Here is a 15,431-nt window from a genome sequence, read left to right on the forward strand (position 1 = left end):
AGGAATTGAACTTAAAATAGATAAGTATGTGAAAGTATTATATGTATAATGGTATGTGAAGCTACTGCGTCTGATTAATTACATTCTTTTACTAAACCAGAGAACAGAACTGATTTACTGTTGCTGTGGAAATTTAAAGGATAAGTTCTCAGTTGAGTTTCTGTTTTACTCCTTAAATTAATGTGAGGCTAATGCCTAAGATTTTATAAGTGTTCATTCAGACCTTTAATTCTAAAGAATAATAATGCTTTTAGAAAGAGCTCAGTCTTCCTTTATATAGTAAATTAAATCCGTATTGCTCTCCATTTCTCCTCTTACTGATTTGAAGCTTTGCTCCAGAACAGAGCCAGCTTTTCTCGTTACAAAAGCTTATAGCCACAGAAAAAATGTAAAAAGAGAATATCAGCTTTCATTTAAGGAGAGAGAGAGAAAAAAAACCTTCTAGCTCTTTTACTTGCAAAGAACCTTCAAATTATCAAACCGATCCCTTGGGCTGAAAGCGTATCACTTGATTTTCCTAAAGATCAATGGGTTATTCACAGTCCCCTCACAGCACCTAGATCCAGAGTTTGGGGTCCAGAAAATGTGTCCCCATACAGCCTTCATTTTTTTTCCTTTTAAAGACTCCTCACAGTTGTAGAAGGCAGTGCCATGCGAGCTTCCTTTGACAGCACCAGAGCCATTCCAAGCTCCAACCAGCTAGCTGCCTGCAGTTTAACCAGCTTCTCTGCTGAGCAGTCAGTGTGACCTTTGACCAAAAGAAGGGGCAGCTCAGTAGCAGGATGGGCAGCATGATGCAGTCGACTGAGATCAGATAATCCCAGCTGTGACCGTACCTTCCTCAGTAATCCTTGTCAAGTTATGGAGGCTAAAAAATTCAAATCTGGTGCCCAAAATTAGGCCCCAAACTCAAAATTTGCAGATTTAGGTGCTTAAATTTGTACACCTATATTTGGGAAAGCTGGCCTTAACCTTTCTGTTTTCATATCTGAAAAATGGAAGAAATAACATTTACCTGCCTTACAAAGGGGTTTTGACAATTAAGTAGTTTGTAAATTGCTAGAGAAATCCTAAAATGAACCAGAATACACACAGATTCCAGAATCCAACTATATTTGACTTCTGAAAATGTTGGCAACTATCCACAGGCTCCAAGACAGGCAGTGAGGTTCCAGTTCTTCTATAGCAAAGGTTGCGGTGTGGGGACGGTTTACAGGTAGGATGTAAAGATCTTAAAACACTCATTTTACATAAATGATTGTTGGTAAAATGGTAGCATCCACAGCATGCTAGTCACTGTCCAAACATAATGAGAAAACACCCCTAGCCCAAAGAGCTCACCATCTAAGATGACAAGGAACAGATGATCTTGATGAAGGGTGGTGAGAAGGAAAAAAATATACATCATCATTTTTTTTAAGATAAATATCAGCTTTCCCTGACTTGCCTAATCTCTTGTAGGGATCACAGTAGAAAGGGGTGTCAAGGAGAAATTTAAATGGGAGAAACTGACAAGCACTGGTTCAAGCCTGCCAGTGTTGGTGTAAGGCAGAAAGTTCCTCTAATCTAGAGCAAGTGGTAACAGCCCTCCAGCGTAATCTACCAGCTGACAGGGGCTGGACTATAGCAGCACTCCAGATACACACCCTTCACCTGGGCCCAAGGGAATTGGGTCTAGAAGCTGGTTACCAGTGTGTGTGCCATATGGGGAATTTCCCTCACCAGCCAGAGCTCTATCCTCCACTGGCTAAAGGTCCCTTATGAACCGTATGCAAGAGTGAATTTATAAAGTGTTATAGTATTATTTGTAAAATATAGCTAAAACTCCAACGTTGCAACAAAAGACGCAAACAGAAACCATGGCATTGTTTTGAAAATGTTCACTAACTAATTACAAGAAGCTAGATGCTGGTATATTGACCTGGTTTTAATAGTCATTACTATTGCATTTTAAATGTTACAGAACAGTAAATTGATCAATTATTTTTATACATTGATCAGTTTAACATTTCTTTAACATTTGGAAGAAACTGATCTTTTGACCTCCAGACTCTTCGGAGCTTGCATGTTTAGTAAATGAATGTCTGCTTTTCCAAAGCAATAAACTATCTTGTTTGTACGCCAGATCTCTAGCTTTTTCTGGAGAGCCATTTTTATAATGGAATTATTACTTTTAATTTATATAGGTGCTTTGCAAACAGGTATGAAAACAGGGTCTCTTTCCTGAAGTGATTACAGATCCATCGCTTCACGTGCTCAGACATCACAGTGATGGGCATGATCTAAGAACCAGAAGAGAATTCAGAGCCACCCTCTTGCCTGGATAGCAACATAGTAATATATTACCCTTTTTGTTAGCAACCAGTTACTGTACTCAGTTCTGATAGCTACCTTACTTTTTGATGCAGTGTATGACAAAAATGTCTTTCCATTAGTGCTAGATTTTAAATTTTATCACCATTGCATGCTGAGAGTTGGCACAGCTTGTAGATTTCAAGTACCTGTTGGGTGGGAAACCAAAAAGCACTTTGCTTACAATGAGATCTTAAGTATTTCAGCTGGGTTTTATCAGCACTGAAATATCTTCTCTCTGGTTTGACACTGAAGAGAGATCTTCTTCTCTAACACATTCGACACACATACACTCCCTCTTCTTCTCTCTTTCCCTTCCCCCGCTTTGAACAAAGGAGAGCTACTCCTGTGTGTGTTCTCTCATTCACTTACTGAAGCAGTACTTCATTCCCATTGATTAAATAGGGAATAATTCAATGGTGATCCCATTAAACATTCTGTACTACAAGAGCCTGAATATGAGGAAACTCTGATGTTTTTCTGTTGGAAATTACCCAAACTCTCTCTCCTCTCGGGGAGCTATGATTATTCAAACAGCTTTTACAAAAGAATAAAATGTTGAGGGAATAATTTAACAACCCTTGCAAGTTGGCTGATATATCTCATGCATCTGATTTAGCAAAAATGAAATGTAAAGATTAAAATCCTACATTTTAAATACTATTTAGCTCTTGTATAGCATTTCCAAGCTATTTACAGACTTTGACTAATTGAAACTCACAATATCCTTGTGGAATTGGTAGGTATTTCCACATTTTACAGATGGATAAAATGAGACACATTTGCCCAAGGCCAAAGAATGAATTAGTGTGGGCAACTAGATTAGAATTTATGAACTACTGCCTCCCATTCCTGAGTTCGGGTCCCGCTTCTGTGTAGAAAATAGAGAAAAAATTGCTATGCTGATTTATCATATGATACCCCAGGTAAGTTTGACACACAGGTATCCCCAACTAAACCCACTACCCTCCAAAACTATATGGTAAGAGGAAGATAGCTGCAGAGTAGAGTTTAGTATAATTCTCCACTGTAGGGAGTACCATCACCCCCAGAAAGCCATTCTTGAAATCTCATCAGCATTAGACGATCATTTTAATCAGCGGTACCACTAGTCTGGGTTGTACTTTCAGAAATGAGAAACATAACAGCTCCTGGAGCATAAGGCAACCAGCATGGTGATGATTCTGCATGCCAGACTTCACATGCAATGCCTACAGCCGTGGTTCAGCTCAGTTTACAGACTGAAGTGGGGCGATCTGGACAAACCCCTGTCAGTGCCCACCAGGATCAAGAACTCATTGGACTGGTGGAAAAACCCAGCCAGTGCATGCAAAGGGATCCCCTTTTTTCAGGCACCACCTTTGTTGCTCTTTACCACCAATGCATACCTTATAGGATGGGGCATGCATTTAAATGGTCTCACAAAGCAAGGCAAATGGTCAGCTGCAGAGAGATCCCTGCATATCAATCTCCTTGAGATGAGAGCAGTCAGGAATGCCTGTGCCTATTTCCTCCCACCAATAAAAGGATCACATGTAATGATCCTCACGGACAATGTAGCCTGCATGTATTATATCAACCATCAGGTAGGAACCAGATTGCCATCTCTATGCACAGAGGCAATGTAACTATGGAACTGGTGCATCTCTGACAACATCACCTTGTCTGCGACTTACCTCCTGGACACGCAAAATATAATAGAGGACAAGATCAGTCACACATTCCCACGTGACCATGAGCGGGAGATGCACCTGTCAGTGCTTCACGACTTGTTCATACACTGGGGAACACCATCCACAGACCGCTTCACCGCTTACCAGAACAAGAATTGTCCGCGATACTGTTCCAGGGCGAGGATCAGACAGCTCTCTCTGGACGATGCTCTCCTCCTCCCACGGGACATGGATCTTCTTTATGCCTTCCCTCCATTTTCCTTTCTGCTGAAGGTCTTGCTAAAGATAAAGAGGGATGGAGCTCACATAATTCTGATTGCTCCCACATGGCTGAGACAGACCTGGTACCTTTACCTGATGCAACTCATGATGTGCCCACTGATCTATCTCCCTTCTGGCCACTCCAAACCCACTCACTCAGGACAAGTGGCATATACCATACGTCCCAACTTGGGGGTCGTCCTCCTCAAAGCATGGCTCCTATGTGGTTCCAGCACTTAGAGAACTCGTGCTCAAAAGAAGCACAAGAGGTTCTTCTGCGCAGTAGAAAGTCTTCCACATGGCACACTTACCTGCAGAAATGGTCCAGATTTCAGATTTGGTGCACGTCCCATCAAAGCTCTCCAATGTCAGCAACTCTGCAACATATTCTGGAATACACCCTGACCCTTAAAAAATAAGGTTAGCCCTGAGCTCTCTCAGGGTCCACCTAGCAGCTATTAGAGCATTTCACCAACCTCAGCACAATTGCACCTGACCACTAAAAGGTTCCTTAAGGGAATAACAAATCTCTTCCTTCAAACTTGACTTCCTACTTCCTTGTGGGACCTAAGCCTAGTGATGAAAGGGCTGATTAGGCCCCCCTTTGAATCTGTGGCCACCTGTTCGCTAGCATACCTATAGATGAAAACAGTTTTTCTGAGTGCAGTTACCTTAGCTAGAAGAATTGGGGAAATAGCAGCACTAATGGCGCATTCCCCATGCACAGTGTTCTTCCCTATTAAGGTTACACTTATGCTACATCCAAGATTCATCCTTAAACTGACCTCCTCATTTCACGTGAATCAGTCTATTCACCTTCCCATTTTCTACCCCACTCCTCACTGAGACAATAGGGAGGCCATTCTGCATAACCTAGACATTAGGAGAGCCCTTGCATTCTACCTTGATAGGAAAAAGGCCTTCAAGAAGTCCCTTCTTCACTATGGCAGGAAGATCTACGGACTCAGTGATATCAGCCAAAGACTCTCCAAGTGAGTCTCAAAATGCATCAGACAGTGTTACGAAATTCTTAACATGAGCTCTCTCAACTCAATCTGTACACATTCTACGAGGTCAATCTCTGCATCTGTCGCCTTCTTTAAGAATGTCCCCATCTCAGATACCTGCAGAGTGGTGATATGGGCATCAGTGCACACCTTCACAGAACATTATGCAATCACTGGGGACTCCGTCTCTGGCTTTGGCTTCACAGTACTTTCATCTGTGACAAAGCCGACTCCAAAGTCCCAGCTCTACAAGGGGGTACTGCTCGGGAGTCATCTACAGTGGAGCACCCATAGGGACACTTTTCAAAGAATGAGTTACCCCCTTTTGTGCAGTAACAATGGTTCTTCGAGATGTGTGTCCCTATGGGTGCTCCATTACCTGCCCTCCTCCCTTCTACTTTGGAGTTCTTGCTATGACTCTGTGGTAGAGAAGGAACTGAGGACAGTTAGCCTGCGTGTGCTGGCTAACCTCATGGGACAGCATAAAGAGAGACAATACATGTGTGGGCCCAACAGACATTGCTACCGAAGTTCTCCCATCAACAGCACAGGGACATAGACACATCTACAGTGGAGCACGCATAGGAACACACATCTTGAAGAACCATTGTTACTGCACAAGGTGAGTAACTTCTTATGATGTATATGCAAAACTCCTTCCTTTGGCAGAGACTAGATGGGTGGAAGGAATATGACATGCTTTTTTCTTTTCTAAACTCTGGAATACTCTCAGAATTCCTCCAGTACTTGCTGTGTCGACTTACAGAGCAATAAATATAGGCCAAGAAGCAGCTTTCAGGACATACCAATAAATATTCTTCTCTTTGCTTCTGTGGAGACAGAGTGCCCTTTTAACATTAGTACTATTCATAATCCGAAATGTAGGTCCCTTAGGATTTGCTTTTTGTTGTTTGTGTATATAATTTATATTTCCATCATTGTGTATATAAAGAATTCTCCTAGAAGTTATTGGTATGTTGTGTTGCTTAGCATATAGATACCAGCTATATATTTGAGCTAAAGGGATAAATATACTAGTAGTGTTACACCGTTCAGCATAGGGTCTGTTCAGTCCAGTGGCATATTGCTGTTTTTAATACCTCAAAAGCGCTAACACATGAGAAAAGTGTTGTGTTTTGTACTAAAATGATATAATTCCAGGGAGCCTGTGAAGGAGTGTAACAATAGGAAGACAATAAAGTGTCCGTACATAGGATCGGAGCTTGCTGACAATTATTTAAAAATTACAAATACAGATTTCAGTCAAATGACCTCTTCTGCCAAGCAGCAGCTCCATATGAAAATAGGAAAACTCCAAGACACTGTCGAATACTTCAGGCTCCCCCAACTCTCTTCAAAGACCAGGCAAAATGAATTGGGGCTTATTTTAATGGGGTAGTTAGTTCTGGGTTTTACTATAAAAGAGATTGACCAAAATCATTTAACAATAAGATGTATTTTATTTTCTTGTTTTAAAATGCATGAGAAAAATAAGGCCCTGAAAGGTTAAGTGAATTGTATAAGGTCACAAAGCAAGTTAATGGCAGATCCAAGAACAGAACCTAGGACTATGTTTTTCACAAATCTGATTACATGCTAGACAGGGAGTGCTTATCTCAGGCTATTTTATTACATTGCATCTTTGACCTGAATCCAAACATAGTCCAGAAAAATCAATATCTTCTTTAGGCTGTTGGAGATGGCTTTAGGGGTGGAGGAGGGTAGCTTGAGTTATTTAATGAAGTTGATTGCATGAGGTAAGCAGTGCCATAGAGTTTACACCCACATACAAGAGGGAATCTAGTGATTTAAGGAGCTATGTATTGTCTCATTCATTGATTTTGTGTTGGATCCACAGCTTCTTGAACTTTTGTGTTGCCAGATTAGTCTATCTGAAGCATTTGCGCTCTCCTGTGTATTCATACTCAACCCCCTAAACTCATTGTAGCCAGTAGGACAGTGTGGGAAAGTAATAATAATTATTCTGGCAGAAAAGTGGAACCTTCTTGCCAAATTGGAGCTGACACTGGCATTGCCATGATGAAAATGCCAATAACAAATGTTACATCAGTTTGATTACAAAGACCCAGTCCGTTTTCTGACTAGGGGTATTAAACTTGTTACTGTACATGCTGTTTCTCCATAAAATAATGGGTATGTCCCAGCCTGCTGTTCAACGTAGCAAGCACTCCCCCTCAAACACTCAAATGATCCAGCTAAGGCATGAAAGGATAAATAAGAGAATGTATAAGGCTGTGCTTGACAGCAATAAAGGAAAACTTTACAATGTGTTTTGGCTCATGAATTTAAACACCAGTGGAATTATGAAAGCTTACAGTGTTACCAGGATGATGATTGCCAGTTGCAAATTACAGTGCTTTTTAGATCTGCTTACTGTGCACTTTGAAGTGTCTTTGCAAACAGAGATTAACTTGACAGTCTATCTTAATATTGTTAAACTACTACATGTATAATAATAATGAATACCTAACCTTGTTTTATAAAAGAGAAGCAAATTTGTTAAAGCCCTCAGAGTCTCATAATTTACCAAAGTTAAAGTTATAGTAAAACTAGAGCTTGATTCTAGTGCACATACGCAGTTTCATTTCTTTATGCTCCACTGAACCAATTAATTTTCTCCACAAACCAAAATTTGGAACTAGTTAAAATTTCAATTAGCAGAACCCCAGGGTATTCACGTCTCTGCAGCCTGAGATATTTGGAATGGGGACAGGGAGGAAGCTCTTTTGGTTACACCAAATTTAAGAATGTCTAGGCTGTCCGAAATACATCCTGAAGCTAATGATGCCTGAAATTAGGGAAACCCATGGGCTGCATCAGAGACTGGGGATAGGATACACAATGAACGGGTGCTGGTGCAAGGAGGATACACACATTGTAGGATGCTTTAGAGGAGGGAAGGTGCCATGTGGTAGCATACATTCCGGTGAAGTAACTTCCCTACCTGTGACAGACAGGGGAAGCTGACAGTTTCCTCATATGAACAGTTTTCTAGAAGAGGATCTCCTGTACATATGGAAGTATGCACTAAATTCTTGTGCCTCCATCATCTTCTGCTCAGAGGTGGGGAGATGAGGATCTCCAGCGAAGTAGCTGGCTGTATTCAGGGGAAACTGACAGGTTAGGGTATATTTATGGGCCGTTTGCACTTCCAGAGTGAGGTTTACTCTGTTCTGGAGAAATCCTCAGTTCCTTGCTGAGATTATCTTTCTGGAGTGTTTGTACAACTAGTATGGTACCGTGAGGCTGTAGCATGTGGGGAAATCTTGACCATCGTTTCTTCCTCTATCAAGGCACAAATCTTTGTAATTCACCTTTAAAAATCCTCGTTCAGTGTAGTCCTCCTAAACTGGGAGCAGGAGACTGGGTATAACATTCAAACACTGGTCTAGCATCTGGCATGTAGCTTCTTTTTAATACTTTAACTCCTTTGATGCTTCATTCTTAAAAATGAAAATCCTATAAAATAAGTAAAATAAAAATTAGGATGCTCTAAATTAACTATATATATATATATGTATATGTATATATATAAACGATTCAGTTTGATGGTTCTAACAAGCAAGGGAAGTATATGGCACAAAAGCCTTTGCTGTAAACACTGTCTTCTGTTGAATACCTGTTTTAAATAGAAGCATTGCTACAGTTAATTATTCAGCTTTTTGTAGTTCAACAGGATGGTAATTTCTTCTCTATCTTGAAAAGAAATAGTGGTTGGTGTTTTTACAGGTAGAACAAGGCAATTAATTGCATCTCTGCCCTCTGGTGTTCTCTAATCAGTTTATTGTCCGCTTCTCCAGCTGGGATCCTCTTAGCACTGGTAGGCTGAGATTTTGAAGCTGGCTTCATTGCTTGTATATCTCCAAAGGGCCTCCATCACCAAGTCATTAACTGAGAGCTACAAACTAGAATTGATCTGTTGTAGACTGAGCATAATTTTCACACTTGGACTGACTTGAATGCTGTTGTCCGACAGGCTTACGAAAATGTCAAGTGCCAGAAGGGAGCATCAATGAAATTGAAACTATTCCTCCCCCAGGAGTAACTGAATTTTAAAGTCCTTAGACATCGTAAATAAAAAAAGAGAAATTGGTAATGAGAAGGGGAATTAATAGGATAATCTTTCACATGATTTATATAGCTTTCATAAGTAGTTGCATTATTGTTTAAAAGTGATGCTCTACGGCAGTTTCACATTAGGAAGATGAGATTAAAAATTTGAAGGGGCAACTCTGGAAATGAGGAGCTGAAAGAACTGATGGGTTTTAAATAAATAAAAGCTGCTATTGGAGAAAATGTATGTCAAAGCTACAATAGTGTGGCTTCCATAAAGCATTCAGGGGACTTGAATGTTTGCCTTGATATAGATGTCACATTTCAATTTATTAGACAATTCCTTTTTTCGTTGTTGTCATTATGGAAAATAGTAGAATTAAGCCATGCCAGGAAACCTGATACAAACCTGAAGCAAAGTTGCTTTTACACAGATTTGGTATCCTAGTCAAATATATGTGTACAAAATCATGTCATCACAACTCTTCCCCTGAAATATATTTCACTTGGTCAGGACAAACTTCAGTCTAAAATAAGAGTGGGGGAAGATTAGCAGGCATGGATACATGTCCTTTTTAATAAAGAATATCATTTGTAATAAAGAGGCGAATTCTCTCTTTTCATAAACGTGTTATTTTAAGCTGATATTTTTATAGTGAAATACATTTATACAGTATTGCTCGTTTTACTGAAACTAGGACTGTCACCTTGTCCAACAGTTTGGACCAGGAGGGGTTTGAATAGCAGTGCACATCAAAGTGCTGCGCTATAACTCCTTCACGTGGATACTGTGGACACGAACTAAAAAGTTCCTAGTTCACGTTAACAGTCCTCTTCAAACAGGACTACATTTATGCAACATAGTCTAGGACTCAAGATTTAGTATCAGCAGTTGCTGCACACAGTCTCAGCTTCAGCTTTTGGGCACAAGTTTGGAACATAGATGTATATATTTGCTTATTTAAAGCTGCCTGATGTTGCAGATGGATTTGCGGGCAGCAGGCAGCTGATTGCTACTTTAAAAAAAAGGGCAGTTATAAAAGTTCCAAGTTCATATGTGATTGCAGTTTGTATCAAAAATGTCTGTTAAATGCGGATGTTTATTTTGGAAAGGAGAGGTATTGACAATTATCCACAATCCTGAGCCAGACACTTAGTTGGTGTTAATTGGTGCAGCTTTATTGACTTTAACAGAGCTATATTAGTTTGCACCAGCTGAGGCTCTGGCCCCCTATTGTGAAATGAACCTGTGATAACTTAGAAGTCAAATGTGTAGAATTTTATAGGTTTTTAAATCATCATAATTAACTGCAGATAACAACATGTTCATATTTTTATATTGACATACAGGAAAAGAATCCATGAAAATATGGGGTTAATGTTGCTGTAGATAAAATCATAGGACTGGAAGGGACCTTGAGAGGTCATCCACTCCAGTCCCCTGCACTCATGGCAGGACTAAATACTATCTTAGACCATCCCTGACAGGTGTTTGTCTAACTTGCTCTTAAAAATCTCCAATGATGGAGATTCCACAACCTCCCTAGGCAACTTATTTCAGTGCTTAACCACCCTGACAGTTAGGAAGTTTTTCCAAACTAAACCGCTGTTGCTGCAATTTAAGCTCATTACTTCTTGTCTTATCCTCACAGGTTAAGAACAACAGTTTTTCTCCCTCCTCCTTGTAACAACCTTTCATGTACTTGAAAATTATTATGTCTTCCCTCAGTCTTCTCTTCTCCAGACTAAACAAACCCATTTTTTTCAATCATCCCTCATGGGTCATGTTTTTGAGATATTTCATCATTTTTATTGCTCTTCTCTGGACTTTCTCCAGTTTGTCCACATCTTTCTTGAAACGTGGCACCCAGAACTGGACACAATACTCCAGTTGAGGCCTAGTCAGCATGGAGTAGAGTGGAAGAATTACTTCTCATATCTTGCTTACAACGCTCCTACTAATACATCCCAGAATGATGTTTGCTTTTTTTTGCAACAGTGTTACACTGTTGACTCCTATTTAACTTATAATACACTGTGACCCCCCAAATCCTTTTCTACTGTACTCCTTCCTAAGCAGTCATTTCCCATTTTGTATGTGTGCAACTGATTGTTCCTTCCTAAGTGGAGTACTTTGCATTTGTCCTAATTGAAATTCAACCGATTTACTGCACACCATTTCTTCAGTTTGTCCAGATCACTTTGAATTTTAATCCTATCCTTCAAAGCACTTGCAACCTGCAACTTTGCAACTTGCAAAGATGAGGTTGTTACAAATTTGTTTTTAAAAATGGGTTACCTAATATTTTCATTAGGTGGTCTTGTTGCTGTTTACTGTAAGGATTCTTTACTCACAATCCCCATCTTCTCATAGTTTGTTGAATTGCCCACCTTCCACTTTTTTCTTGGAAGCAACTGAGGAATATTCTTAGTAAAGAAATTGATTGTTACATTCCTGTGTTAGAGGATTTTAGCGTTGCATTTTTTGAAAATGTTACTGCTCCTGAAACTTTGATGTGAAACTGCCAAAGCTATGCAGTCATTTGTCTGGTTTTTGCTCAGTTTGCATCTTTTTTGACTACACAGAAATAACTACAGTATTGATAAAAGAAGCTCATAATCATAAAAAGGAGCGCCGCAGGAATGAAAAGGACTGTGTATGGAAAAAGCATATACTTTGGTGTTAGAAACCAGGCTCTTAGGCTGAATTATTTCTTTTCCTTTGCTTGTTTCTAGTTATTTACTTACAATATTCAATACAAAAGAAAACACTGTGACTCTACCAGATATTTTCAGAAACAGAGGAGTATTTTTTTTGTATACTCCTTTTATTTTTGCCTACTTAATAAAAATCAGGGATAAACTCTTCTACCCATTCTTTAGTTTAATTTATCTATGTATTTCAAATATATATTACAATGTAATTGCCACTGCTACATAGTGGTAATTACAGCTTACAGTCTATGAAGGTGTGATGAGGTGTACTGGCCTTTGCGGGTCCCTACAGGAGGCCCCACAGCCCTAATATATCCCACCCCATTAAGTAGTGAAGTGACAGAAAAGGAACAGTGAAGATGAGTCCGCCTGGCCTCACAGAAGCAGCCAATCAGAGAATAATGGGCTGAAGTAAAAGGAGCTTCAGGGCCTTACTCATTAGGTCAGTTTGTGACTGGAACCAGAGGAGGAAAAAAAAAAAGTGTGTTCCTCTCTGGTCAAAGGAGCCGAACAAGTAGCCAGAGTTTGTGACAGGCTGAACTTACACTGAGATTGCAGAGGCAGAAGGACCTGAGGACGTTGGCCCTGAGGTAGGAGACTGGACATAAAAAAGGCCTGGTAGGAATAGGCTCAAGGAACTTTTAGCGAAAGTTTGAAGTAAGTAGTACATGGCTGCTGTGTATTGGGTCCTTGTTTGGAACCTGGAGTAGTGGGTGGGCCTGAGTTCCCCTACTGGACACAAGTATATTGGCATAAACCCCACGAAAAGGACAGGCCTTATTTGAGAGCCTGAAGAAAGGGCCAAATTTAAGGGGCCCAGATATGAAGACCCTAGTGAGGGCAAATAGACTGCTTAGTTATTGAACTCCTTAATACCCCAGCAAGGGTTCATTTGGACTTTGTGATGTGAGTAGAGGGCTAAGCCACTGATGGCCCTTCAAGGTCAGCCAGCAGCCTGCAGGGAGTGCCAGGAGCAAGAAAAGTCATGCAGTAGAGCACCTAGCCACTAGGAAGCACTCAAGAGGTGAGTGCCTGTAATGGTGTGAGACTCACCCCTGCGGCGCCTCCTGCTGGCATCCTGGGAATTAGCTCTTTTTCCAGCCTTGGAGCACCCTCTGCAGGCTGATGTCTCACTGCCGCTGGGCCCCCGTATCCCTCCTGGACCCCGTTATCTGGGGTGCTGCCTCCTGGCAGTAACCCCTCACTCTCAGGGTGTCCCCTCCCCAGGGACCCCAACCCTTAATTCCCCCTTGCCTCAGCCGGTGGCTGCCACCAGTCAGCAATGAGCCCCTGCTCCCTGGGGCAGACTGCAGTATAAGAGCCAGTCATCACAGGCAAGGGGGTAGGACCTGCTGTCTTCATCTACCACCCAGTACCTCAGGGGTGGGCCTACGGCCAGGCCCTGCAGCCTGGGAAGTCACCAGCCTGGAGCTCCCCTGCTCCTCTGGCTTTTCCCCAACCCTGCTTCACACCCAGTACCCTTTCTATAAACAGCCAGGGCCTGCTCCCTCCAAGACTGGAGAGAGAGACTGTCTAGCTCCAAGCTAACAGCCCTTTTATAAGGACCTGCTGTGCTCTGTTTGGGGTGTGGCCCCAGCTGTGCCTGCTTTCCTAATCAGCCTGGGCTTTTCCCTACAGCCCCAGCCCTCTCCCAGGGCTGGCCTTAACTCAGTCAGGGCCGGAGCAGGTAACCACTCCGCTACAGTGCCCCATTACAGAAGGGTATAGATAATATATCAAAAATAGGAAGGAAGGGTTAATAGGCATCACGTTGTTAAGCCATTGTATACAGGGTTCTGTGTTACACTTGCACATGTGATGGAAGATTGAACATTAAGGGCATGATCACTGCATTCAGTGGCAAGACTCCCTTTGACTTCAGATCTACTATAGACTAAAGGGTTGATCCAAAGCCCATGAGTGCATGTCCCAAATTTAGGGCTGTTAGTATATTTGTCACCCATGTATGTAGTTGGATAATAGACGATACCGGTTCTGAATAAGTGAATCATATTGGATAAAATGGATTGTACTGTCCTCATAAGTAGTAAGCTATCTTAAAAAGCTTAAAATTAATTTGCTCAAGTTTCCAGCTGTCAAACATAGATTTCACATTAGATATTCCCAAATTTAGGATGTGTTTTTATACTACTAGTCATAACATTGGTTCTTTTCTGGGAAGCCTGTGCATATTCTCACTCATAATTTGAGGTGCCTGCACCAGAGTGATCGGGAACCTTCTGGACAGCCCATTGTGGTTCACATGACTGCTGTTTCATCATACCACACATTCAGGGCCAGAGGTTATATAAGAGGGATGAGAGCCTTAGCTACGTCATTTTCTTTCTTCCAGCCAAAAGTTGCAGTGTCTAACACTGCAGTTTATTAGCTTTAAGCACACACAGATATAAGCAATAAGTTTAGAATGGCCCACATATTTACCTATATTCTGAGACAGTATCGAGTAATCAACAATGGGTCCGTGCTGGCCAAACGCCTTCCTGTCAGGAGATATTTTGAAATCTATTTCGGTGAAAGTTGCTGTAAAATGTAAGAATGTGATCATTAATCCCTGTGTCAATAGCTTTAGAAACTGGTGAAAGAGAGTCCTTCCCTGATTACATCTACACCCTCAGGATCCAAGAGGCCAGACTGAATATTTCCATTGGAAAGAAACCAAGCAGGACTGTTCAGTAGCTTCTTGCAGCTCTCTGGACTGGGAGGGAAGGCTGGGTTGACAAAGCTATGAAAATCAGGAAAACCTGATTTAAAAAAATAGAATATGTTCAGAACGAAGAAAGATGTAGATAAAATGAGATTATGTAATGTTAAGCTCCTGCCAAATGATGCTTCCTTAAAATAAATTTCATGAATTTATTCCCTGCATTGAATTAGCTTTAGCAGGACAGAGCTCTGATTGCTGACTTGGATTAGACTGGATCACCAGCTCTCTTTGAAGTAAGATTTTAAAGGGGGGAACGAAACTAAAGGTATAATAAGTATATTATGTTTCCTAAAAGAGTATAGCTACAACATAGGAAAAGCTGTAAACGCAAAATATCCTGTTACAGTTAAAAACAGGGGCTAATGAAATGGGTATAAACAGCTCATGGGGGGAGGGATAGCTCAGTGGTTTGGGCATTGGCCAGCTAAACCTAGGGTTGTGAGTTCAATCCTTGAGGGGGGCCACTCAGGGATCTGGGGCAAAAATCAGTACTTGGTCCTGTTAGTAAAGGCAGGGGGCTGGACTCAATGACCTTTCAAGGTCCCTTCCAGTTCTAGGAGATAGGTATATCTCCTATTATTATAGCTCTTCATGTTATTGTGGCACTCATAGCCCTAACATATT

At 41.1% G+C, this 15,431-nt stretch overlaps 1 protein-coding gene across 5 annotated transcripts in view; it reads left to right on the forward strand.

Annotated features, from left to right (window-relative positions):
* TRAPPC9 (trafficking protein particle complex subunit 9) overlaps nt 1–15,431 on the forward strand; it is an 819,600-nt gene that overhangs the window by 571,484 nt on the left and 232,685 nt on the right. Inside the window, exon 23 of one of the 5 annotated variants that reach the window (XM_045006043.1) lies at nt 1,149–1,182. The exons of the other annotated variants lie outside the window; for them this stretch is intronic. Coding sequence (XP_044861978.1) covers nt 1,149–1,167 — 19 coding nt within the window. The 3' untranslated portion in view covers nt 1,168–1,182. Of the gene's footprint in view, nt 1–1,148; nt 1,183–15,431 lie in introns of those variants that run through there. 5 annotated transcript variants of the gene reach the window in all.

The sequence above is a fragment of the Mauremys mutica genome, chromosome 2, assembly GCF_020497125.1.
Source record: "Mauremys mutica isolate MM-2020 ecotype Southern chromosome 2, ASM2049712v1, whole genome shotgun sequence".
NCBI lineage: Eukaryota > Metazoa > Chordata > Testudines > Geoemydidae > Mauremys > Mauremys mutica.